The 25388-nt window shown below is 46.4% G+C and overlaps 1 protein-coding gene across 1 annotated transcript in view; it reads left to right on the forward strand.

The window, feature by feature from the left end:
- Positions 1 to 25388, forward strand: part of ptprn2 (protein tyrosine phosphatase receptor type N2) — a 99022-nt gene that overhangs the window by 45719 nt on the left and 27915 nt on the right. Inside the window, 1 exon segment of the mRNA XM_062559239.1 lies at positions 9998 to 10062. Coding sequence (XP_062415223.1) covers positions 9998 to 10062 — 65 coding nt within the window.

Here is a 25388-nt window from a genome sequence, read left to right on the forward strand (position 1 = left end):
AAACAGATCAGCTTTATTTCTTCAGAATATGATATTGTTTAAAATCAGACTGCGGTTTACGTGCATCACACTGGTGTGTGTGTGTGTGTGTGTGTGTGTGTGTGTGTGTGTGTGTGTGTGTGTGTGTGTGTGTGTGTGTGTGTGTGTGTGTGTGTGTGTGTGTGTGTGTGTGTGTGTGTGTGTGTGTGTGTGTGTGTGTGTGTGTGTGTGTGTGTAGCCGCAGCCTCCCTCACACTCCAGGTCCAATTACCTGTGTTAAGGCCAAATCTGAGACGGGGGGGATTACGACATATTATTCTAGCACAAACAACCCTGTGTCTCTGCCCACCAACCCGCAAACTGCCAGACGCGGGCGAGCGAGGAAGGTGTGAGAGGTGTTACATTAGCACCTGGATGTGCGAACAGCAGACGAGTGACCTTTTAGCGGTGACTGATACACTACCTGGAAAAACTTGTTCCCCTCCTGTGGATTCCTCCTCTGTGCACAACTCTTTGCCATATCTGTCCGCCTCTGCTTCTAACTTTCTGTTTTTTTTTTTTTATCCCGTCTTTCTTTTGTCTGATGTTGTGTTTTTTTCTCTCCGTTTTTTTGACAGTTGATACTTTAACCAGAGGACGTTAAGACAAGATGCCGCTTTACACGCTTGACTTGTTGGCACCACTTGCAATTTTCTTGTGATGCAAAATGCTCTTATTAAACCTCAAGGCACCCCAGAAAAGGCCCTGAAAACACTTCCCCCGCTTAAAAACACCGTCACAGTCACAACTCTCAAGCCACAAAGTGTCACATCCGTCTGTTTCAGTCGTTTTTTTATTTTTTTTCCGCCATTTTTGTCTTGCCTCCTTCCTTGTAACACATAGCAGCTTACTGCGCCTGTACAAATCGCTGTGCCTGAACATCCACGAGACACACGACTTCCTTCGAGTCACCTGCCAGGGGCTCTAATTAGACTGATAAGCAGTGCAACTGGAATCAGCCCTTTCCTGGTAATCAGCCCCACGGAGCCCAGACAGACGGCTAAATGAGGAGGAGATGAGCCGTGCAGCCCAACAGGTGTCCTTAAAAAGACAGTGTGCCTGCACAGCCTTGTCTTTCCACTCTCCAAACTGCTCGAGTTCGATCTCTTTAGAGTTTTTTTGGAACATATAGAGGGACTCTGCGGTTATTTAGGAAGAAAAAAAAAAAGATATGTCCGCTTCTGTGGTGCATAGATTTTAGTCATCGCGCTGTGACTGAGTCGCTGTCTCGCATTTTAAAAAGGAATTGTTTGAGGGGCTGATTGATTCAGAGTGTGTGTGTGTGTGTGTGTGTGGGGGGGGGGGGGGCTTATACAATAGCAAACACACCAGTCAAACTGTGTATTTTAGTTTGTTTTTTTTAATTGCGTACTATCCTGAATACAGTTCTTCCTTTTTCCTCTGCCTCAGACATACAGTACAATGTAATGATGATCGTCCCATTTTGTCCTCGAGCAACACAGTAATACAAAATTTAAAAAAAAAGAGCCCGGGCTACGCATCAGGCAGGCTGAATACAAATTTGTATCAAAGCTAATAAAATCTCAGGAGGGAAATGTCATTTGATTTGTCATTTTGACGCCGGCGTGCAGCATTTTGGCTCCCAGCTGCGCTCAGAGCCTCACGGAGGCACTTACTCTATCCACCGTCTGAGGAAACATGTCCACTGTGTGCGGTGGACGGGGTTCAGGGGGGGGGGGGGGTTGACTTAAAGGCCACTGACTGGACGTGTTGGCTTTGACATCATCCTCGTGTGGATGAAAGCCTCTTGAATCCCTGGGTGAAAATAAAAAAGGAGCCTCTGAAATATAATTTCAAATGCTCCGGCCGAGCGTTAGTTGCACCCGGAAGGCTGAGATTGTTTGGAGGGGGACCGAAAGAGAAGCTTTGTAATGAATGCATCTTTCAAGTGTACTTTCATGCTGTTGTTTTGATGAGTTTGTACTCTGTCAGGAGCACATTAGCGGTTCAGCACGTCGTGGGACACAGTCGGGATCCATTTTGGATTGTGTCAGAAAATGGTGGCATCTTTTCACTGACTCACATGCATTCCGTTAGGGAGAGAAACGTTCATTTCAAATGGAGCTTATTAGTGCATTAGACTAGATAAAAATGAATTGTTTTTCATATTTCAATCGAGCCAGGTGCATTACTTCAATTAGTCACATTTATAAGATTCTTTGTATGTGAATTCTTGAACGTACCTGTCAGTTTGTGGATCCGAGGTGGTTTTGTCAATGAGTTTGTGTTCTGCCACACGTCCATTAAGCGGCTGTGGGGAGTTAATGGCAACATTAGCGTTATTTGTATGGTCGGTATCTTGCCTTCTTTGTAGAGCTTCAGATCAAATTAATTAGTTGGTGACGATGTCATGTTTGTCATTGTCTTTGGTCACAATGTGACTTTGGAGCACGCGTAATCTCTGGTAAACACACCAAATATGTGTTGATCGGTTTATCTGTGTTAGCTGATAGATCCTGTTTTTCAGATCAAAGCCACTTGAGTATTGTCCCCCCCCCCACCCCCCCCTTCCTGCTTCACCCCATCTCTCATGTGCTCTCCCTTGCATTCGATTTGAGTGATGGCGTTTGTGATTCCTAATGACAGTCGGAACAAATCTGCTGTAATGAGGTCACATTGGGTTTTTTTTTTTCTTCTTCTCTGAAATCACCCTTCACAGCCTCGTATACGACCAACCTGTTCCTGAGACTCGGATCGGGTCCTACTGGATACGGAGCTCCAGTGAACCAGCGTGAAAGAGATCAATTCCTTCCTTTGGAAGACCTCCCTGCAGCCAAAATGGACGCCCTGTTCCTTTGAGCATGTCATTTTTTTTCTTCTTCTTTTTTTCTAAACGTCTAAGACTTATTACGTCTTGACTCACTGGAGCTCATATCCTGGCCTCGTGCAGCCTATTACGTTCCCAGGCTCTTCTATTAGACGGCTCTAGCATATTTATTGATTTATTAAGGTTATTTTTTTTTTCCAGTGTGAATATTTACGGACTTCTTCGCGGCCTCATCTGTGATGACGCATTTATCTCTAACAGAGGTGGTGTGTGTGTGTGTGTGTGTGTGCGTGCACGCCTGCATGGGCACTCGCATCCACGCTGCGGTGGGTGTTTCCCCCGGCTTGAGCAGGATGTCTGCACCAACACATCATTACGATGCGTTGGTGCCATTAGCTTGTGGAGGGAGAATTGGGGGGGGGGGGGGGAGCGTAGCCGCATGAGTGTGCGAGGGGGTCTATGAATATGTACAGTGTGTGTGTGTGTGTGTGTGTGCCCTCCTGTGCGCCAGTGTGGCTGCACAGTATGTGTGTGCTCAGTGATGTGGTTAGTAATGTGCAGACCTGCAGGAGATGGTCCGTGGAGAGAGCCTGCAGGATAATTGCTGCCACAGTGACAGGTAGGGCTGCCTCTGTCAGAGTTCCCTCGACGGGGAAGCAGTGTGTGTGTGTGTGTGTGTGTCAGCCCCACCAATCCTTCCCTCCAATATGAATCCTCCCCAGTAGGCTCCCTTCCTGACGGTGGCAGACTTCTAGATGTTTTCATCTCGTATCACAGATAAAACATCCAGGGAAAGGAATGAAGCGTTGTTTACAGGGAGCATCAATCGTTGTTTCCTTTTACCTGACGAAAAGGAGGAAATAGCTTTTTCATCTGGCTTCAGGTGGTTCCATTTAGTATTCCTGCTTAAACGCACTCGTTAAAGTGTCCCCCCGAAGATTGCAGTAAACGTTTCTCATCGCCAGCATCTGTTTTAGCCGGGGAAAAAAAAGGTCATCCAAAGACCCAACAGCAGGATCCCGCTGGAATCTTCAAACATATCGGCTCTTCGTGAGCTGTTGTCAGATACGTGATTCACCCCCCCCCCCCCCCCCCCCCGGGAGGTGGCCCGCCATCCAAGTCCGTTTTTCCGGTGCCGCCACTGTTCCTCCGATCTCCCGCGGTCCGTGAAGAATCGGTGTCGCCGCCTGTTAAAGGCGAAATGCCTATTCTACACGGAGTGTCAGGGCAGCCACATTCTATTAATCAAGGAGGCTGAAAAGCAACATATATTATGTGTGTGTGTGTGTGTGTGTGTGTTTGTCTCCACATGTGCAGCAGAGGCAACGAGGTGTCCTCTGTTCAGCCGTCTTTGAAATCCGCCTCTAATAAAGGGAGAATGCAACTATAAATGTGTCTCGTGGGTTCTGGGCGCGTTCGACACCGGACGCAGGGCTTCGCGACCGGTTGCGCAACTGCAGCCATTTTTTTTTGTGTGTGTCACGGGGTATTCTGCGGCGGAGTTGGACCGTGGTTCCGTCAGCGTGGCGTGTTGATTTAGGCTGAATAGCAGCAGTTGGATTGTTTGGGGGCCCCGTTGGCTTTATCCACGGGGGGGGGGGGGCGGCGATCGATCGGGGTGAATAAACAGTGAGGCAGCCAGGGCCCCTGCTGGTAACAGCGCGGCGCCGCCATGTGACAGACACGCTGGCGTATGATTGGCACTGCTGATTGGACATTAAGGCCTAATGAAGTCACGGCTATCATCACGTTGGGTGTACTGAGAGAGAAGATGGGTTGTTTTCTTTTCAGTTTAATTATTTGGCTATAATTACTTTTTAGGGATTAAGGTTAGCTGTTAAATTAGATTACGTCTAATTATTTTTTACTTCTAGATATAAACCAGCGCTTTTAGAGCGAGGGGTAATATTGATGTTGACGATACGTTACTCTCGCACATCTGTGCAAAATTTTTTGACAGTGAATAGGAATGAAATTAACAACATTTGTCATTAATTAACCAACAATGCTCCGTGCTAAATGTGGACATGTCCTACTCTGCTTTGTGTACTTGCTAAATCAAGTTAGGGCTGCAATAGACAATTATTTTCATTATTGATTCACTTGACAATCATTTGGTTTATAAGCTGTGAGTTTAACATGGTAGACTATCAAAAAATGGCACACACAATACGCAATGAAGTAGTCGCTTAATTTTCTGTTGATCCAATCAAGTAGTGCTCAAAATTCAAAAAACACTTTATTACTGATAAGACAAAAGACATCGTCGGGACTTCTATGACATTTGATAGCTTTACCACTCGCCTCCTACACGTGTCTCTGTCCAGGTAAAGGAGTCACATCCGTGTTCTGCTTCATAAATGCGATGAATGCGCCGCTGCTCTGCAGCTCTTCCTACTCCAAATTAATACCAGTGGTTTTTTCTTTCCCTTGTTGGATTCCTTTCTGAGAAAATAGGTTGCCGTGCATCTTATCTGTTGGAGAGATCAGGTGCATCTCCGTCTCCTTCCCTCTTCCTCCCTCCCCCCCCCTCCACCTCCTCCTCCTCTGCTCCGATAGCGACAGCCATCATATGTGCAGGGGGAATTTGATGGTAGGAATGGCAGCTTTAATATCGTAGTGATTGCCTGCTGATAAGGCTAACGGCCGCGGAGAGGCGTGAGCGTCAGCCCTCCTCCGCAATAAACACTTTCATTTTGTTTGGTTGGAGTGACGGATGGAGCGATGGAAGTGGTGAATAGACGACCTGAGGAGCCGGGAAGTGTGTGTGTGGGGTGGGGGGGGGGCAGATGGAATGGATGTGGATCTTATTCAATATTAACAGATCAATCAGAGGGGTGGGGGAATATGCATTTTTGTCGAACTACATACCGGCAGTCAGGCAGAGAGGCGACATTGCGATGTCGAAATACAAAAATACTTACAGCTTACACTCGGTGATTTGTCTCCTGGTACTGAATATATATCCCTTCTAACAATAACCAGCCCGTCGTCCATCAGGAAAATGAATATACATTTAGGCTCGGATGACTTCATGATAATCATTTCTCAATTGCTTTTGGAATCTATAATGACGAGAGCACAATCACTTCAGTTTGCAGCATATGGCGGTAAAAAGAAACATTTTAATCAAATTATATCTTGCCACGGGATAATTTGTGATGCGCACATATGCTACGTAGCAATTTAGAGGTCACATAAAATCACGCTTAAATGTGTGCCCTCATGTGTGTGTGTGTGTGTGTGTGTGTTTTCTTTCATTAGGCTGCGTGTCAAGGAAAGTCAACAATGTTTTGGAGGATTCTTTAGATTGATGATTAAAATGGCCTTTTCGTCCTCGTCTTTCTTCAACTTCAAAGAGTTCTTGACGAGTTTTTCAAGTACTCTCCAGTTCTTCCCCGTTCACCCGGGCCGAATGTTTTTTTTCTAATGTTCTACTTATTCTCCTAAAATCTACATTTAGTGCACTTATATTGTTTAGCCGGCACACTTCCAACTGAAATGCTTCAGTGGTATTTAATGCATCTGTATTCTATGTAGTCTGTATAAAACATCACTTCAAGTAAAAGGGTCTACTTTTTAACACCTAATTTGAATGATCAGTCGCGGTTGATTTGGAAACGGTCGTCGGATTAAACACTTTGAGTGGCTGTCTGGTGCAGCCCAACAAGCTCACGTTATTTCAACAACGATGGTTTCACGCAACAGCAGAGAAAATTGGAAATTGGAGGCAAACTCTTCATCTAACAGCTAAATCTGGCTGCTCCGTCTTGTGACATGATGGAAGAAGGCACAAAATGACCATTGTCTTGTTTTGTAGATTTTTGATGACAACCAAACCCGATCAACGCTAAGCTCTAATGAATGCGTTGTGTTTCCTGTGGAAGGATCACAGTAAAAGCAACCCGGTCTCACTTGATTGCAAAGATGCAGCAGGAGGAAACGTTCCATTTGCATTGGGAGCAGTAATAATATAAAACATAAGAATGCATCTAGTGTCAATCTGATTTGAGTGGATGCTGCATGATACCCTGTTGGTGCTTTTTTACAATCCGAATCCAGCGTGTTCATGGCGGACTTCGCCACTAAACTATATGTTCGCCACCAGGTGATTTAACGACATTTACTAGATAGTAATCACCCACATAAAATGTATTTGTCTTGGATAGTTCCTGGTTATCGGGCAATTTATAATCTCCAGTAAAATGATTACATGTTCATGTGATTTCAAGCCCATGAAAACATAGCAGATGTGAACGCCGATGCCTTTTCGGCCTTTGCTGTGCGTTTGTTGCCTGCAGGACATCAGATCACATTACTCAATGTGACTCTGAGACTGAAACGATTAAATCAGCCGCAGCGATCAGATCTCGGTATTAGAAGTCGGTCCAGATACAATCACACACATTAAAATGCCTGCAAGAGCCTCTTTTGAAATGAGTCCTGACATGTCTTTTCCACACTGCCTAATTTGAAGCTTACAAAATTTCTCTGAGTGCGAGAAAAAAAAAAAAGAGAAAGAGGGTGATCTCCAGTTGGAGGTAAATATCGGGGGTGACCAATGAGAGATGCTGTGGGTACAGTCAGCCAACAGACCAAGCCATCCATTGGCTGGAATCTCTCTCCATCCAGTTAGCAGCCGATGAGCCCTGCAAGTACATCGTATTTACATTTAAAGTGGCCGCCGTTGGGGCCGTCCTTTCCCTCAGGTTGAGTGGAGAGCCCTCAAGCTTTGATTCACAAGCAAATACCGACCTTCGGGCTCCTTTGGTTCCACCGCGAGGCGGTTAATGTCAGCTTGTCAGTCAAAACCTCAGCTGCCGGGCCGCCGTGACGGGCGCGCGCCGCGCGTGTTGATATCCACACTAATCGTTCCCAGTCTGACTTCGTGATGTGTTGCGACCCCAGAGGGGTCCTCATTAGGACCAAAAAACGCGGCGTGACCTTTTTAGCGGCTTCACCTCGCCCCGGACACCTACGCGCCCCCCCCCCCCCCCCCCCCCCACCCAGCTGGGCCCCAATTACCTTGCTCATTACCCCCTCTCGTAAAAATAGCGCCAGGACTGTGCAGGTACTGTAGCTGTGTGTGAAGTGCCAATATGTCGGACTAAATACGGGGGGTGGCAACTTGGAATGGAAATGAGTTGGAGAAGACGCTCTCGGTGAGGGGGGAAGATTTTCCTCGTGTTACCTTCCTTTTCTGCGCGGCACTCTAATTTGAATGTGCATGTATATTTGACCTTTCCGGCTCTCTCGCCTCTTCCTTTATCCTCCTTTTTAGTCATCATTTAGAAACCTCTGACTGACAGCTACAATATAAGATGTGCCCTCCGCTGCCATGTCGATGAGATGATACGATGATCAATGTTTTCTGGAGCCTTAATAACCAGAAAAGGGGGGGGGGGGGGGGGCGGTAGGGAGAGCGAGGGAGATGGATGATTCTCCTAAAAGTAGCGTGCTTAATTAGATGGAATGCCGCATACATTGTGGCCAGAGTGGAATCATTGGGATAGATTAAAATACTAATTAAAAAGGCCCTTGCCGAAATTTGGAGTGTGAGGTGGGGTGCATGCAGCTCTTCAGGGTCATTTGCATAGCCTTCATCTGGGGAAATGGGATTTAAAGGACCTGCTCGCTTTCTCTTCCTCTCTTTAACTCTCACTTTTCTTTTTCCCTTTCCCTCCATTACCAATCACATTCACATGCTAACAAACCCAATTAAAATTATGCTCCATCTTTTTTGTCGCACTCTATAATTTGACGTAATCTATTTAGGGCCCCTTTTGATGTTGTTTTTCAATATAAACGTCTCCATCAAAGTGAGGAAGGGCCGTTAAGCACAGGAGGGAAATTTAACATCGCCTCACTTTGGTTTGATTTGCATGAGAAAATCTTTTGTGAGCAAAGCTTTAGAAATCGGATGCCATATTTGATTAGATCAATAGATCTGTGGCTCAAACGCGCCTGTTGTATTAATTACTGCGAGAACAAAGGCAGAAGCTGAAGTTATTGTGTACTGTGAATCTACAAGCACTTCGTCTGCCTAGTAACGGTCATGATTCAGCAGGTCGGACTCTACGTGCGGGAAGATAACGGTCGATTTGTATTCGCTGTGTCTATGTCCACCACTTTGGCCCAAACTGAAATATTTCAGTTAGGAGATTCCGCGACTCATGGAGCTTTTATTATACTTATTGATTTTCATGATCTCTGAGCGTATTTTCTTACGGGGAAACATGAGGTTCTGTTTGAATGTCAGCTATTGGATGCACTGCTTTCAAAAGACATGAATGTCCCTCATAGGATGAATAGAAAAATTCATCAAAAAGTCACAATGCAAGACAACTTACATATTTTATAGCGCTGCTCTTCAAAGCATTTGTAAAAAAAAAAGTAAAGGCAGGGAATAAAAATTCCTGGCCGACACGACCCGGGCCTTGTACAATGCATCCGTGTAGTTGTTGCAGTGGAGACATCGGCGGGTTAAATCCGACAACAAGCAATAAATCACACCGTCTCTCCCCCCCCCGTTAAGCTCTTCGCGTCAACCACAAATCCAGCTTATCCATCAGCATGTTAACATTCCGGCATTAACACGCAGTCTGAAGCGCCGTCGTGCCCGGAGCTGTGTTCGCACCACGAGGAACGAAAGGCCATAAAACGGCCGGGCGTGGACAGCTGCATTATGGGAAAGTGTTGCTCCAGCGCTGGTTGAAGCGAGTCATGACATAGCGCTTGGAACCGCATGGCGGAGGGTTGAGAGAACAGCAGAAAAAGTTGAGACCCGGCTCAACTTTGGTTGCGTTCGGGCATTTGTACCCGGCGTCCATCTCCAACGACTTGTCGCCTGTTGTCGTCACACAGCCGCGCAACCCCGCCTACCGAAGCCCGCCTGCCCAAACAACATCGTTCCTCCGAGGGCCACAACAGACTCCTGTCAGCTGGAGAACAGATGCTGTCATTCCCTGCAGATTATTCTCTGTGTGTGTGTGTGTGTGTGTGTGTGTGGGGGGGGGGGGGGGGGGCGATGGTCATTTGCTATGAGCGGTCTGACATCTGACTCATACCCGCTCCATCCGCTTCATCATTCTCAGTTTTCACTGATCACTTGTTTTTGCCTCCGGAACTGTAAAATCTGCTACTCTGTCATCCGACGCGCCTCCTCTGCTTTTGTCTCCCCACTTTGTGCAGTCCAAGAGAAGCAGCAGCTGGAGAAGGAGACTGGCCTGAAGATAGTGGAGGCTGGAGTTAGTGATGTAAGTTGCACTCGCTGTAAATGTCTGTTAGTGTGCTCCGGGTGTAAAAAAAGAAAAAAAAAAAAAAAAGAGAGAGAGAGAGAGGGGCGATGTGCTTGTCATTGTGTGGTGTCCTCTTTGTTTTGGGACACATGGGACAGGAGTCACTCGGTGAACCCAACTCGTCTTGGCACTCAGATCACACCTGCAGCTTCATTTGTGCAGCCAAACACTAATCTGCAGCAGCGACGCACTGCAAAGACACATCCCTTTAATGCGCTCTGCTTTGATTACACCGTCCCCACCCCCCACCCCCCCCTCCCCGTGTTCATTTCCCTGAGAGGTGTTGTCACCATGGTAAATGAAAGAGAAAAGGCGCGATGCATCTCGCGAAACATAAAGTAAAGTGTTGATCCTCGACGCAGAGCAACAATAACCAGATTATCCTGAGTGCTGTCACTTTGTCTGGAGCCCCGATGCTCCTGTGACACATTCATTGGGAAGAATTAAGTGGAGAGCAGGAGGACACTCAGGATGATCCAGATGAAAGGAGAGTGAACGTGTTTTCATTGAACACTGATAAATATTCATATGTATCAGCGTTGAGGATCCAATCAAGCGCCCATTGATGCGTCTTGGCCCTCGCTGTTGGCCCGGTAAATGAGTTTCTCTATGGAAATGAGACAGACAGCCTTAGACCCCCCCCAGAGCTGCCCCGATCACGAGGCGGCACGCCGGGAGCTGACTGGATGTGGCCCGTGCATCGTCGCAGGGCGGTTTCCGTTGGCAACGGCCGCCACGCAGGGCACAGACGAGATCATTTCCCTGCCGTTGGTTCCCTCCTGCGCCTTCTCCCTTTGGTTTCGCTGCCTTTCTTTGCCCATCTGCCTCCCACTTATATCTCTTTTAGCGCCACATTCTCTCTCATCTTATTCCACATTGTGTCTTCCTCACGTTCTTCTCAATTATCTCTGATTCACTTCTTTTTTTTCTTCTTCCTTTTTCTCCACCGTGACTTTTGTCCCCCGTCCTTTGTCTGCCTCTCCTCGCCTCTTTTTCGTTCTTTTATCCCCGCTCAGACTGATTCCCGTGCTTTGCCAGAACTGGTACAGGGATGTGTTTGTCATATCGGGCCTATTTGTAGATAATTAGCCGCAATAATAGCCCCTCCACGGGAGCCAGGGCGAGGGAGGGAGGGAGAGGAGAGGAAAGAAGGGATCTTTCTTCCGCCTCGTGGGGGAGAAAATCTACGCCAGATTGTGTTTGTAGAAATTCGTGTGAAGGAAGTGCGGCATTTACTGTACTGCAAATAGAGAGCTGGCGTGTAAAAACCCTGAAAACATTCAGTGTTTTATTAGCAACAGCGTGTGTGTGAATCAGGAAGCGTGGAGTCGAGGGTTAACTTTGGTAAAGGGTTAAGGGTCAAGTGGCTTCCGACGAAGAGAGCGCCTGCGGAGTAGGCCCTTAAAATACATTAGTTTAAAAGGTGTTAACCCAAAAGGCTGCTTTCAGTGAATTTGCAGTAAATTGAACACAGCTATGAGGGAATGCATGTTCGGAGGTGGCGGAATGGCTCTTCTTATTATTAGTGGCAAAAATGGAGATCAGCTGGATAAAATTCACAAGAGGTATACATTGGGAATTAAGCAAAGCTTCAGTGCTAAGCTTTCCACAGACAGTATTCTTTCCACAAGAAACCATCAATGTGCCACCCCCCCCCCCCCCCCCCCCCCCCTCTTCCGTTTTCATTTAAGAGGTGACAAATGACAAAACAGCTTAGGAAGATGTCCAGATAGAGCGAACGTCGATAGCGGTAGATGGGGACGAGGATAAGCAAATGTCAAAGTAGGGGGAAGGAGGCATCAATCAATAGGCCGAGAAATATCTACTCTATTATAGATCGCTGGCAAGTCGGCTTCTTAAAGAAAGAAAAAAAGCAAAAAAAAACCCTACTTTGTTTATCTTAAATAATGTTTGTACGTGTGGGGCATAATCAATGTCCCCCCCCCCCCCCCCTTCTTGTAACAGCTGTCCTCCGAGCGGGAGCTGCTCTCTCGTGGAACCACAAGAGACCAAAGAAGGTCCTCTCACACCAATTTGTGAGTCCTGGAAAGGTGTGAAAAACTATGAGATGGGGGGGGGAGAAACGAAGAAGAAAGAAATGCGTGGTTGGCTCTGCAGTGACTCACTCAAACCATTTGTGTAAGGTAGACACACATGTAGCATATGAGCACTCACGCTAACGTCACTTAGCGATTTTAACTGTGGAAATGAGACCTAGCGCATCATATCATACATTATTTCCTGAACAGGGGGGGGGGGGGGGGGGGTGGGCGGTGAATAGAAACCCCCCCCCCACGCATGAGACAGTGACTCGGCATTATGCAAAAGAGTTACTTTCGCTGTCAGTCATGGACCCGGCATGACTGCTGCAAGCGGAGAGGCTGGGAATTATTTATATTGATGTGAGTCAGCAGAAGAATTTCCTGTGGAATAACAAAAGTCTTTAACAGATATAACGTGGCCTCTGCCTCTCAACCGCTGCTGCAGGCTGTGGGCCTCGGAAACAACGACTGAAATGATTTTTACAGCCTTAGGGTAGCCGGCCCCTGCTATCTGTGCAGACTTTCCTCAATCCAATCCGACGCCCTCCGCTAAAACGAGAGCACCGCTGTGAGAAGACCGAGTGGTGTGTATAAAATAATGAACATTGTTCCATTTTGTTTTGACGTACTTTCGGGCACTCTGTCTGAGTGCCCGAAAGTACGTTCCTCACCCGGAGAAGTAGTGGTGCTCCCAACAGCCCAACGCTATATTCCATCTGTGAGAGATCCCGTAGTGGCTGCTTATGTACGCACACAAAGGCCTCGTGTTCAATGCCACATCTCTAATGCCCGAGGAGCTCAATGTTTTACCATTCCTATTATTGAGTCATGATGGCTATTAAGGCATAACTATGAATCAAAAATAACCATTCCGATACACTGCGATTTGGATGCACACGTTTCCACATCAGACCTGCCGGCTTTGGATGGTCCCTGTGTAATTAAACTGGTGGTCAATTTAAGATTCGTTGACATTTTGACGGCGTTTTCATGTTCAGGATGACTCCGGCAAAAAGCTTATGTGAAGAGGTCCTCATTAAGCATCAAGTTCCCCCGAGCTGCTTGTCAACTGGTCATTCAACCGCTAAACGTAAAACACATACGGCAGCCTGCGAGTCTCTGCACTGTTCACGTGTGTGTGTGTGTGTGTGTGCGTCTGTGTGCATGCATGTGCAAATGTACAGTAGTCCTCGACAGCGTTTGAATTTCATGATGGTCAAAATCTCCCGTTCTAATCAAAGAAGTAAGGGCAGAGGCAAAGCTCCTCTCAGAGGCAGGTCATCTGTAGTTATTGCCCCCTCGCTACGGATTTCAAGGCTTGTGAATGTGACAAGACATTAGGGTGCAACAAATGTTATTGTACAGTAAGATTTTTTTTAATAAACTATCTACATGTGGAGGTGTTTTTTTTTCACATTGTGATGAATAGTTCTTTTGATTATTATCAAATACCGGCTTTACTCGCCAACTGGCAAATGTTAGCATGCTAACGTAAGATGGCGACCCCGTACATTCTGTGACATGTGAGCATGCTATAGTATGATATTTACTCAACAAGTACAATCAAGCAAATGCAGCCTCGCCGACTCACTACGGTGGCAAAACCTTTTTTTTAAATCATGGTTTTTTTTTTCCCTGCTTCTGTCGTAAATGGACATTTAATATACTATACCCTCGGTTGATTGTCTCCACACTAGATCATCAAATGTCAATTCTGCTACAATGAAATAGTCATTTTAGCAACAAAGAACACATTTTAACAGTCATCCTTGAACTCAATATGATCCAATAAATTCCGGCTCAGGGATGATCACATTGCATTAGCATTTTGTTGTTTTGCTGTAAAACTTTTTCCCATGAATAATAATTTATACTTAAAAAAAAAAAAATTATTCCATGCTCTTGTCAGGCAATATCAGTGCATTCTGCTTTCCTTTAATCGCCCCAGTATTGTAGCATAAAGCACTTAACAACAAATACCATGTGCAACCATCAGCAAATGCAATTGCTGCGAGCAAATGGGACAAATCACATCAGAGGGGACTTCAAAGGAGAAAAAAAAAAACCCACTGACCATTTGCAACCGGAGAGAAGAGACGGATACTGAAATAAATAAATTATTGTGAGTCGTACAAATTGATCCTGTAACGGCACGGATGTATGCTTTACTTCAAAACACGCTTTCCCCATGCTGTCCGTCACAAGATGGGGGAAAAATACATTTTTATGTTAATTTTGTTCCAAGATTATTCTCACTTAAGTGCGAGTTTGGAACATCAGAGGGAAAGCTAGTGGCTCGGCCGCACTGCAGGACATGTTCCCCACCCGTGGTGGTGTTTGTATTAGTACGTATACGTGTACTGTACATTGTGCGCATACGTTTCACCGGATCAATTCCGCATTGGCCCTGGCGTTGACAGCCTGTCACCCATCTCCTTCGAACGCTGTAATAAACCCAAATAAATGAAAGAAAAATCGTTGCCTTACAAAAATGTCCACCAGTGCAGGAGGGGCCAATCTGGCTGCTTTAAAAGTAGCTGAAATGCCATTACGGCGGCAGATCTGTATGTGAAATGTCATGTTGGAGCAGCCCCACTGTGCCTGCAGCCCCGAGTTAACATCGCCTCTTTGGAGACTCCAGCTGCCCCCCCCCCCCCCCCCCGCTGATGAAAGGACCGGCCAGCAGCTCCGTTCCTCGGCAACCTTTTACCATCACCTGACCTTTGGGCCGCGGAAACGCCTTTGATTCCGTGCCATGCAGTCTGGTATTTTGCCTCTTTGTATCATGACGTGTGCTTCCCCCCCCCCCGGGTGAGGGTGAACTGCTGTTTTTTTTTTTAACGAGCGTCCGAATGTAAAGTGTTTACTCTCCATCCTTTTCGCTTCTTTTATGTTCCGGCGCTTTTGTTGAAAAGAGGTGCTTTTGCCGCGTGTAGCTGACGCCGGGTGTTAAAGGGCAAATCTTCAGACCTTTCGGATGGAATGCGATGAAATAAGATACGAGTCGAGGCCGAGGTGGCTTTGCAGCCGTTGTGGGGATTCAGATCAAACTGAAGTTTAATTCACTGATGAAATCCTTTCGCACAGATCGGTGCTTTAAACACGTCATTGATCTCCTCTCTTTCTCACAATATTACTCAGGGTTCACTGTTTCTTTGAAACTATAAGGTCTCTAGTTCAAAGCCTTCCTCCTTCCTTCCTTCCTTCCTTATTTATTCAACCAAAAACCAAACAACATTCTCTTTACTATCATATATGACAATGGAAACCATATGATATTTGCATTTTAAAATCTTGGACCCGAGATTGACTAAATACTGTATGTGTGTGTGTGTGTGTGTGTGTGTGTGTGTATATATCTATATATATAAATAAATAAATAGCCGATGAAGACTATATGAGTTGGAGCTCGAGGTCCAATCCCACTTGCATTAAACTGAACGAGTTTTTTTCCGATACCACTTGGTACCGTGATGTTTCTGGTCAGAGTTGTTTTTAAAAATGCAACATGTGCTGTTCTTCTGCATCTTGGACAACAGCTTTCACGGGAGGAATTTCAAATTCTGCCTCTTGTTGAGTGGATTCCTGTCTAAATGTCAGCAGAAAGTGGAGGTTCTTTTGAGGATTCTGACATCTTGCCCTCTGAGCATCGATGTTTACTTTTGATTAGATTGTTGACCAAAAACGAGCTGCATCTGTTTCGTTCATGTTTTGTTCATGTTGCATCCACTGCTGTCGGACCCAAGTGTCCTATTTGAAGCTGTTAAGATTCAACAATGAAGCTAAAGGCTAATGAGTAGGTACTTGATGGCTACTTAGAGGCGGGCTTCATCGTTCGGATGTGTTTCTACGTTGCATCGCTAGAAGAAGCGCCTGGCAGCACCCGCGGCGGGGTTAAGGGCTAGGAGCCATGGTAGGGGAGTGAGGGGGGGGGGGGGGGCAGGGACCTGTGGTGTCCACAGCTGGATGGCATGGCAGAGGTTTTAAATGTCAGCGTTCAAGGGGGATGCGGCTGCCATTTGCAGCCTGACGAGCCGCATGCCAAGGGACACCGGCAGCGGGGACGCAGGGGCCACGGTGCTCCGGGTGCCCGCCGCGGCGCTCTCACCTGCTGCCATTTATCATGCGGCTACTTGCATAGCGCACCTGGCGCCCTCGCGTTGACGGCAGCGGGGGGGAGGAGGAGGGGAGGAAGCGGTTGCTGCAGGCCAAGCGGTGGCCCGTGGTAATCGTTTTTTAACGTGGCAACAAAACGGCCTGTCGAGTTCAGTATGGAGCACTTTGAGGAAGATTCTAAGGGGTTTTGCGTTGAGAAGAGAGGAGTTTGGAGGGGATGTTGCTGCCGAAACCGAAAACACAAGTGTTTTCCAAAGGATTAATAAAAAAGTAATAATCCCAAACACTGAACAATTGTATCTCTAGAGAGGTGTGATGTTTAGGTAAAGACGCATTTACAAACATACTCTGTTGATCCAGTTAGTCGTAGTCGTACATTTTGAGTTTGTGGTTGATATGAAGCAGATTAATTATTGCTCAGTGAGCACAAAGTATGGAAACCACTTTGCTCTAAGCAAATTAAATATAATCAATTTTCATATCATCATGTATTGACTTTAATTGACTACAATCGTGAATCCTGCTATAACCGCTAGTTACTTTCTGCATAGGAAGGTCAACTAAATTGCTTGATACGCTGTTATGGTCTTTGACATGAAGAGTGTATGAATATCTTCCATTTGGGGTGATAAAGCATGAAATTAAACTGGACCACTCTGCCTCTTGGTTGTGTTCACCGCTTTAAAATACTCCGCTGTGGTGGCCTGTCAATATTTAAACGTGGTGGTGAATATTTAAATATGCTGTAGATTATACATGTTAAAACATGTACAACTTGGTAATTAATATTAAAACAAAGAGGTTAAGTCATGTAGTGAAGACTTTTTATAAATGTGTTTGCTTCTCTGGATGTAGTCTTTCGGCCAAATATTTGATGCAATCGTTGCATACGTGGGTGTGTATGTGAAGGTAAAAAGATTCAAAGATCAAACATCGGATAGTGTGCTGTCAACTGGAGGATTGTCCTGCTGTGATGGGATTTCTGCTTTACGCATCACATGGCTGCCCACATGTCTATTTACATTCACAAACATGCTCATCATGTCGCGTCGTGCCGCCAAATGCACAGATGCAGCTGACACCTGACGGAGAGCAGGTGGATCTCTGCATAAAAATAGGAAAACCCGGGAAGCTGCTGCACCACCAAGCCTTAATAATACTTTAACCTGAGCACAGTAACATGCCTGCAGCTTAAAAACATGCACGACGGCGTATCTGACAGATATAAGAAGAGACTAAAACTGACGTATCAATGCACATTAGATCAAGAACACGGACAAATGGCTCCACAAGTGGAAAAAGAAGACGTGAAATGTGTAACTCATAGCTTCATCAACATAAATAACTGATGGAAGGAGTAACATTTCATTGTCACTCAAACAAAAGGCAAAAGGATCTCGGCAATCCATGATCCATGAACACTGTTCATTACATTATTCACTTTGGAGAAGGAGGGAAAAACCAGACATCACCACATCTTCACAAAAAGCCATGTAATTATGTTTGCCGCTGGAAATAGGCGCCACTGATTACATGCATTTACAATAATGAGCCCTCGACGTATTATTATGTTACAGAGCAATCAAAATCTTGACATGAATCATGTTTCCTTCTGCCTCTTTAAAACTTCTGATCGGCCTCACTTTGCATTGTTGTCAGAGGTGGCGGCGTGAAAAGCAGTGGGAGAAGTGAGACAGCCGAAAAAGGCGGGCTCGAGTGTCGGCTCGGCTCGGCGGAGAGGACTCTCCTCCCAGCTGATTGGTGCGGCTCCATTAGCATGGGCCTCGCCACCTCCGATTTGCGGTAATTAAAGAGAGAAATCAGAGCGCCTGCCTGCCGTCCAGACGCAGCCAGTGCCAGTCAATCGCCGCCGGAACAGATCTTGCCTTCCTGGCCGCCTGCCACTCCTCAACCCCCCCCCCCCCCCGACAACCAGCCGCCCCCTCCCGCGTCTGGAGGCGAGGTATGGGGTGTCGGGCCGGCCGTGCCAAGAAATACCCCCTAAGTAACCCCTGGGGTTACACAGGCACACGCGCCTTTCCCTCCCCCCCCCGTGGGGCGCACGCCGGGGCCCGGTGTTGTCATGGTGACAGCGGGGGGAAAAAAAATGTTTAATGGAGACACTGATGAGAATTCATGAGGCTGCGGCCGCGTGCGCTAACGGGGATGCGACCCCCCCCCCCCCCCCACCCCCTCCAACCCGCGCATGGCCTATCACGCGCCGCCTCCTGTGGGTCCTCATGTACGTCTTCACTTACGCGAGCTGTAGCTGATCACTGGGGCGTATGCCGCGGCAGGCGGCAGCGATATGCCGCGAGTCGAGCGGCACCGAAGGTGCAGTTGGTGGCACGTGGCAGCGGTTGTCCTGTTAAGTGAATCCAGCGTGTTTTGCTCCAGTCCACCAGAATCGGGACATCAGAATACGTCGAGTGTGAGGTTATTTCATGTGTATTTTACGCATAATATACATATTTTTTTTTTGTGTCTTGATGCTCAACCTCAATTGACTTATGCGGGATGGTCGGGGGACTTTTAACTCCTGGGACAATCAAATTCTCCACCGCTGCACTAAATGTATCTTCAAACAGCCACAGATAGATGCTTCAGAGGCTTTTAGATGTTTTGAGAGGACCAAGGCTATTGAACCCGTGAAGTCACTCTGCGCTGTCCTCTTCTCTTTGTCCCTTTTGCTGTCAGTCTCAGTATCAGAGTCCACCAGCCTACTAGGTCTCAGGGGACTGGGGTTTCAATTATGAATGCTACCTTTGACTACCTCTGTTATTTCGCGGCAGCCCACGTTCCCCAGGCCCCCACTCATGTGCGACTTGATGTATTGTCTTACTGTTTTCTGTCCTTTCAAAATTAATTGCGGTTTTATCTCTTCCCAAGATAAAAAAAGGAGCCAGCCGAGAACCTAATGGTCTAAAAGTAGTGTGGATTCTATTCAAACAAAACAATTAAAACATCCCTGTTTGCTTCGCCACTACTGACCGTGGACGAGTTGATTTTCAGTGGCGGTTCTTCTTTTATCTTTTCACACAATAAAATGAAGTATTGCCTTCAATTCCCTGTCGTGATTGGGTTGGGTCTTAGAATACCGGGATCATACTCTGGACCTGACCCTTTTATTTGGTGTCTTAATGACTTTTTACCCACAGCATCATGAGATCTAAAGATAATTACATCTTGAACGCCATTCTTTCTCTCTCTGTTGAACCAGAGTGCAAGAGTTGATTCTGCTTTAATAATAATAATAATAACAAATGAAAGTGTGAGCACCATTTGCAAACTTCTTTTAATTGATTTTTGCTTCACTTAAGCAAACATCTACAGTTTTCTCGTCAGACATATTGCTATTGTCGGTAGAAAAAGCATTAGCTCAAACTAGTCAGCAGTTAAGTTTAACAAATGGATCAGTAAATCAACTCCACTTTCACAAATATAGTTGACAACTTGGTCTCTTCTGGACTGAACCACATCAGTGCAGGTTTCCTTTTCACAGCAGCCATTTTGAAATGTCATAGCAAGGAAAACCCATGTGTAATTGATCGAGTTAATGATGGCCTCACTCCATTTAGTGTCTCACTGCTAGTGAGCCAGCGCGCACTACACCGGGGCAGTGGTCCACCTAAATGGAACAGGGCTATGATTAATGTTTTTAATTGCACCTGTGTTTGCCTTGCACTAACATGTCAAATGGCTGCAGTGAAAGGAGCCTTTTGAAGGGGGGTCTGTTATATAAAGCTATTCTTTAATAACCACTCAGCTTTTTGTGTGTGTGTGTGTTTTTAACTGCGCATTAAAATTGGCTTTAATAACAAGTTTGTTAGACATCTCCCACAGCTTAGGAAATTATTCACAAGAGGCCAAGCTTTGGATTCCTCCACATGTTGCAGTGTGCATGGGGGCGAAGAGAGAGCAAGACTCTTAATTTAAAAAGCTCGGGGGGGTCGTTTCTTTTTTTAACCTGTAAGCAATGTTTTTATCAGCCGTTAACTGTAGTCATTGGAATCTGAAGCCAACTACCTTACCATATGGCGTAGGCCTATGAATACACAACCTAACGTTTAATCTTGGGGGGGGGGTTAGTGGGCCCAGGCCAGAGGGGGGTTGTTAGTCTGCCTCATTGATCCAGTTTGGACTCCATGGCCCCAAACTTGGCTGTGAAATATCAGTAGGCAAACCTTGTGTTCATAAATCCATTGCGCTGTCCGTAGTGCTGAATGTGTTTTTTTTTTTATTTTTTTAAAAGCATTATGAGTCGACAAACGGTCCACTGTCTTATCTACACCGCACCGCATGAGCAACGCTGTCTCTGTGGTTCCGGGCCTTTCACACGGATCATCAACCTGTTCGGATGCTCGCTTCTTTGCCAGATGAGTCAACTGTAAACAAACATTTTAAAAAGTCATCTGTCTTCTGCCTGAAATAAAAACTCAGACCTAAAATAAAGAAAGAATTGTATAAAATATTACCACAACATTTTAGGAAGTAAACTGCACGTGTCAGGCTTTCGGCTGACCTCTTGACACCATCAGATACGGATCAGTCCATTAGAATGTCCCCTGTTCGTCCCTCAACCTAGAAACCATTATTAATCAATCAATTAAATGTGTTTTAGCTGTTAATTCAGCATTAGATATGTGCTGCTTTGTGGCCATGCTTACAGATTAAAACAACATTTTCTATCATCCTACAGATACGGTTGTATTTTCTACTCCGGGCTGTAACGCCGCAACGCTACTCTTTTTGAAGTGCACATTGTTGTTGGTGTGTGTGGGTTTGCCTCTGCTTTAAATATAGTCAAGATGACAGGCATAACATTTACCTTGATGTGTGCTGCTTTGAACTACTTGGCATGGGCAACGCCTGGGCTGGGATTCACATAAGAAAGGTCTATTTGAACAAGCCCATCTGGGGAAAATACCAGAATGACATGGCTGACACACACACACACACACACACACACACACACACAGGCTTTGAATGGTTCCTCCCTGAGCAAGTGATGAACATTAAACACAGCAATTCAAATGTTTCCAGAAGTAAAACCCAGAAATGGGACCTTTTTGTGTCTTTGAACATCCTCCATTAGGAAATGTGGTGTTCCCCTCTCTCTCTCTTGTCTCTCCCTGCACACACACAGGAGACACAATTCATTAAAGCATTTCACCTACTGTTACGATCCTGCACCTCACCGTGAGTGATGTATGCAAAGCAGTTAAGATGGGAGAGCAAGGTGTCACCTGTGATATTTAATCTCATTGTAAGTGCTATTTTATGCCATGGCAGGCAAAATCAAACTGCACGCTACCAACTAAAAAACATACCATAATTACATTGTTGTACTTAAAATCCAAGTAGACAGGTTTTCACATTTAAATGTTGCCTTTGTTTCATTACAAATGTTAAAGGCAAGCGTCAAAACAAAGCATTTTATAACTAAAGAGCAGGAGCACAGATAGGGATAAATCTTTCTTTCACGCACATCTTCTAATATCACTTCAACAAGGTGAATCTGATAAAGAGATGAACAGAAGACCCAAATGTGTTTTGTTTTGCATACATTTCTCTCCGCTTTACGGTTCAAAGCTAATCCCCCAAAACCTTCCCAAATGGAGCTGCAGCAACACTCTTGCTCAGATATTATTATGAATAATTTATTGCAACCTATTTTAAAAGAGCCGAGCAGAAACCGCGACTATTCTTCGCGTGGCGGCATCACAAGTTGGTTAAGTCTGCAGGTACACCCTGCAGCTGTTACATGCTTGTACAGCAGCAGTGTAAACTGCATTAGCCTCATGCTGATATCGTTACACTGTGATTGCTCTGTGGTCCACAGGCTCCTGTTTTCCTTCAACACGTCTCAACCTCTAACTTTTCCGTGTCCAGCTACACAGTCGTTGCAGGTTTCACACCCTCAGATTCCCCCCGAAAATTGTGGGTGCGAGCAAATATTTAAGCCAGATATCTCTCCATCCCTGTTTTTTTCCGGCTCACGTGCACCAGCGTTAGGCGGATGTCTCTCTCCGGTGGTGCACTTGATCGTGACATTTGTTTAACATCCGTCATCCCTCCCTTCTCTAAGCGACGCGGGGCAGTGCCGCTTAGCTCTTTCTCCCGTTGTTTAAAAAAAACGCTCGCCACTTTTCCATCTTTTTTTGTAATTTTATATCAGAAATGTGAAGGTTGTCACCGGAGCAGTGCAGGAGAGGACGGATAAGCCTGGCAGGACTCGGGCCGACTGCTCGAACATGTGTTACCCCGAGGAAGTACTTACCGGTGGGACTCAAGAGGCTTGACAGCATCAGCGAATATCGCCAGTGACCATAAGAACGACTTCTGTGCGTTGCAGAATTTGACTGCTTGTAGCAGGTGGGGGGGGATGAATCGATGCACGTCAGACCTCCCTGGTGTGATAACCATTAGCAACGGCCTCGCCAGAGGACGTGACATGAGTTGTGAAATTCGTGGTGCGCAGCGGTGGTTCGGAATGTGTGAAAAAAGGGTTCAAGTGACGGAGAACAACCAAAGTGCCAAAGTCAGAAGCTTCCCTTCACAGAGAAGGTAGAGATTGTGTCGGGTTCTCGGTAGACATTTTCCTTTTTCAGCCGCTGTGGTGTCAGGGGAACACGCCGGCTCGGGAAAAAGCGTGGATTTAGATGCGGCTGACAGGTGGGTGACCGGGGGTATCTGGGAGGAGAAACAGTGAGCAGGGCTCTCTCTTCCAGTTCACCAGAGACCACAGATACGATCGTGTGGTTGACTCAACGTAGGGAGCTGATATTCTGGGGGATTAACTTCCGGAGGCATTATTTCTTTCTTTCCAATAGCAAACCCCCCCCCCTCCCCCCTCCGTGATAAAAGTCTCCCACCATGCGTTACTCTCGCATCCATCTTGCATCCGTGCAACAGCGAGCACTGCAGAGGACTCTTTTCTTTGACTCAAACCTGAATGCTACACAAAATAAAAAATGGCGCACCATTTTTTTGTGCCCCGCCGCAGGCGCCAGGGCTGAATGTGGATTCAGAATACTTCCTGATAAATGAGGATGCAAGTGTGCAGAGAGCATGACGTAAAGAGTGTGGTCGTCCCCCCCCCCGCCCCCTCCCCCATGTCATTTTTGGAAGGAACAAAATCAGTGTAAAATGACCAAATGCATTCATTATTTTAGTTATGCAGCCTTGTTGTAGCGGGAAGTTGTTCTGCTTCAGACTTTGTCCGCGGGCCGCCCGGTGGGCTCTGCTCGCTGAAGGTGGGGTGGTGTCCGACGCGGCCCCCCCGGACCAAGGCTGGACAGCGAGCTGTTTTTTTTTTTCTGTTTTTTTTGTTCTCCCCCCTTCACATTGCCAACTCCAGCTGTCACACAGAGGGACAATAGAGAAGAGGAGGGGGTGCTCTCTGAATGGAGGAAAAAAAAAAATCAACTGGAGAGCCCACCCCCTCTCCCCGTCACACAGCCCCCCCTCCCTCCCCAAGACTCGTCATCTGCATTTGACAGGACCCCTGTTCTCCTCTCTTCACCGCCCCTTTTCTTGTTCTTTCTCCTTTTCTCTCCGTGTGCTCTCCATAATCCCCCTTTCTCTCTCTCTCTCTCTCTCTCTCTCTCTCTCTCTCTCTCTCTCCCTGCTAAGTGCAGCTGTTGCTCTCCATTGGATCTTTTTTTTTCAGACTGATTGCTAATTAGGATAGGTTTTTTTTGGCGAGTTTTATCTTTAAAACTTGTTAAAATTGCAATTTTCCTTTCCCTTTTTTCCTTTATTCCGTCCGATCTTGGAGGGAAGAGAAAAGACTGAGCCAATTATACGCAATTTACTTTAGGCTGAGTATTTTTCAGAGTGCACCCAATGCCGCATTCATATAGTTTACAACTACTGTACTGTGCGGTAGCCTCTTATTATAGGCTCACTTCAGCTTTGAATGCAAAAGCCTACACTTTGAAGAATAGACTGCCCCATCTCCCCTATTCTGCTCACATAGCTGAATCCCTGGGAGAGGGAGCGGAGGAAAAGGAAAGCCTGAGAAAACAGCAATTCACACACCAAACACAGAGACCCCTAGTAGCTCAACAAATGAGTGTCTAGCCCTATGTCCATTCACATCGCCCCTCGGCCCGCAAGCCTATTAGCCAGGCATCGCTCCTTGAACATTCACTGTCGACAACATGTGGAGGCATCGCTATAGCAACCAGTGGATATGACATGTGCAATGGACGGGGGACTCCTGAGCCGCTGAATATAAGGAGGGGCTCAGCCTTAACTAAATGATCGCGGAGAAAAAAAAAAAAAAAAAGACCCAACCCCGCCACCTCCCCGTCTCTTTTCATTGGCACAGAGGCGCTGAAAGGACTCACTAGTGGGGCTTCTGCACATTCTTCCGAGGCTCGGAAAATCAGGCGGGCATATCCAACATTCTTCTCCCTTTTCTTATTCTCTCCGACTCTCCCTTTTTTTTCTCCCCCCCCCCTTCTTTTTTTAGGGGGGGCTAATTCTTCATCTCCGCGTTGAAGCCGCGGTCTTTTGTTGGGGGGGGGGGCGGAGGGGGGCGCATGGTACCCTCGCAGGGGGAACTTTTTGGAGAAGCGGACTGAGTGGGCGGCCGGGACGCACAGACGCGTCCTGGAGCCGCGGCGGGCGTCAGTCGGTGGAGCTCTCTGGAATACAGGACGCAGCCGCTGCCGCCGCTCGCTGCGAAATGGGCACTCTGTGCCGCGACATGGATTTGGGTAATTATATCTAGGCTTGTAACGTGCAACTGTCCTGTTTTCTTTTTTTTTTTTTAAATGATTGTTAATGTTCCGTGTGCAAGTTTTAACGCGTCGAATGCGTAAAATGCGCCTTAGAAACCTGGATTCCTGTGTGAATGAAAATGATTTTTATATTGGTTTAGTTTTTCGGGACGTTTTAGCTTCGGTTTCGTCGTTCTCATCCGCTCTGCGGCCAAAGTCTGATGGAGGTCGACAATTACGAAAGCTTAAAGAATAAAATATGATCGAGCAACCCACACGTCGTTGATCAACACGCAGAGTCCTCGAACTGAGCCCGATGGTTTGCTTTGAGCACATCTGGCTGCAGAGTTTATGTCCATGGTGAACCTGTCCGGAGACTAGAGACTGAAAGCTAGTG

The sequence above is a fragment of the Pungitius pungitius genome, chromosome 19, assembly GCF_949316345.1.
Source record: "Pungitius pungitius chromosome 19, fPunPun2.1, whole genome shotgun sequence".
Classification (NCBI taxonomy): Eukaryota; Metazoa; Chordata; class Actinopteri; order Perciformes; family Gasterosteidae; genus Pungitius; species Pungitius pungitius.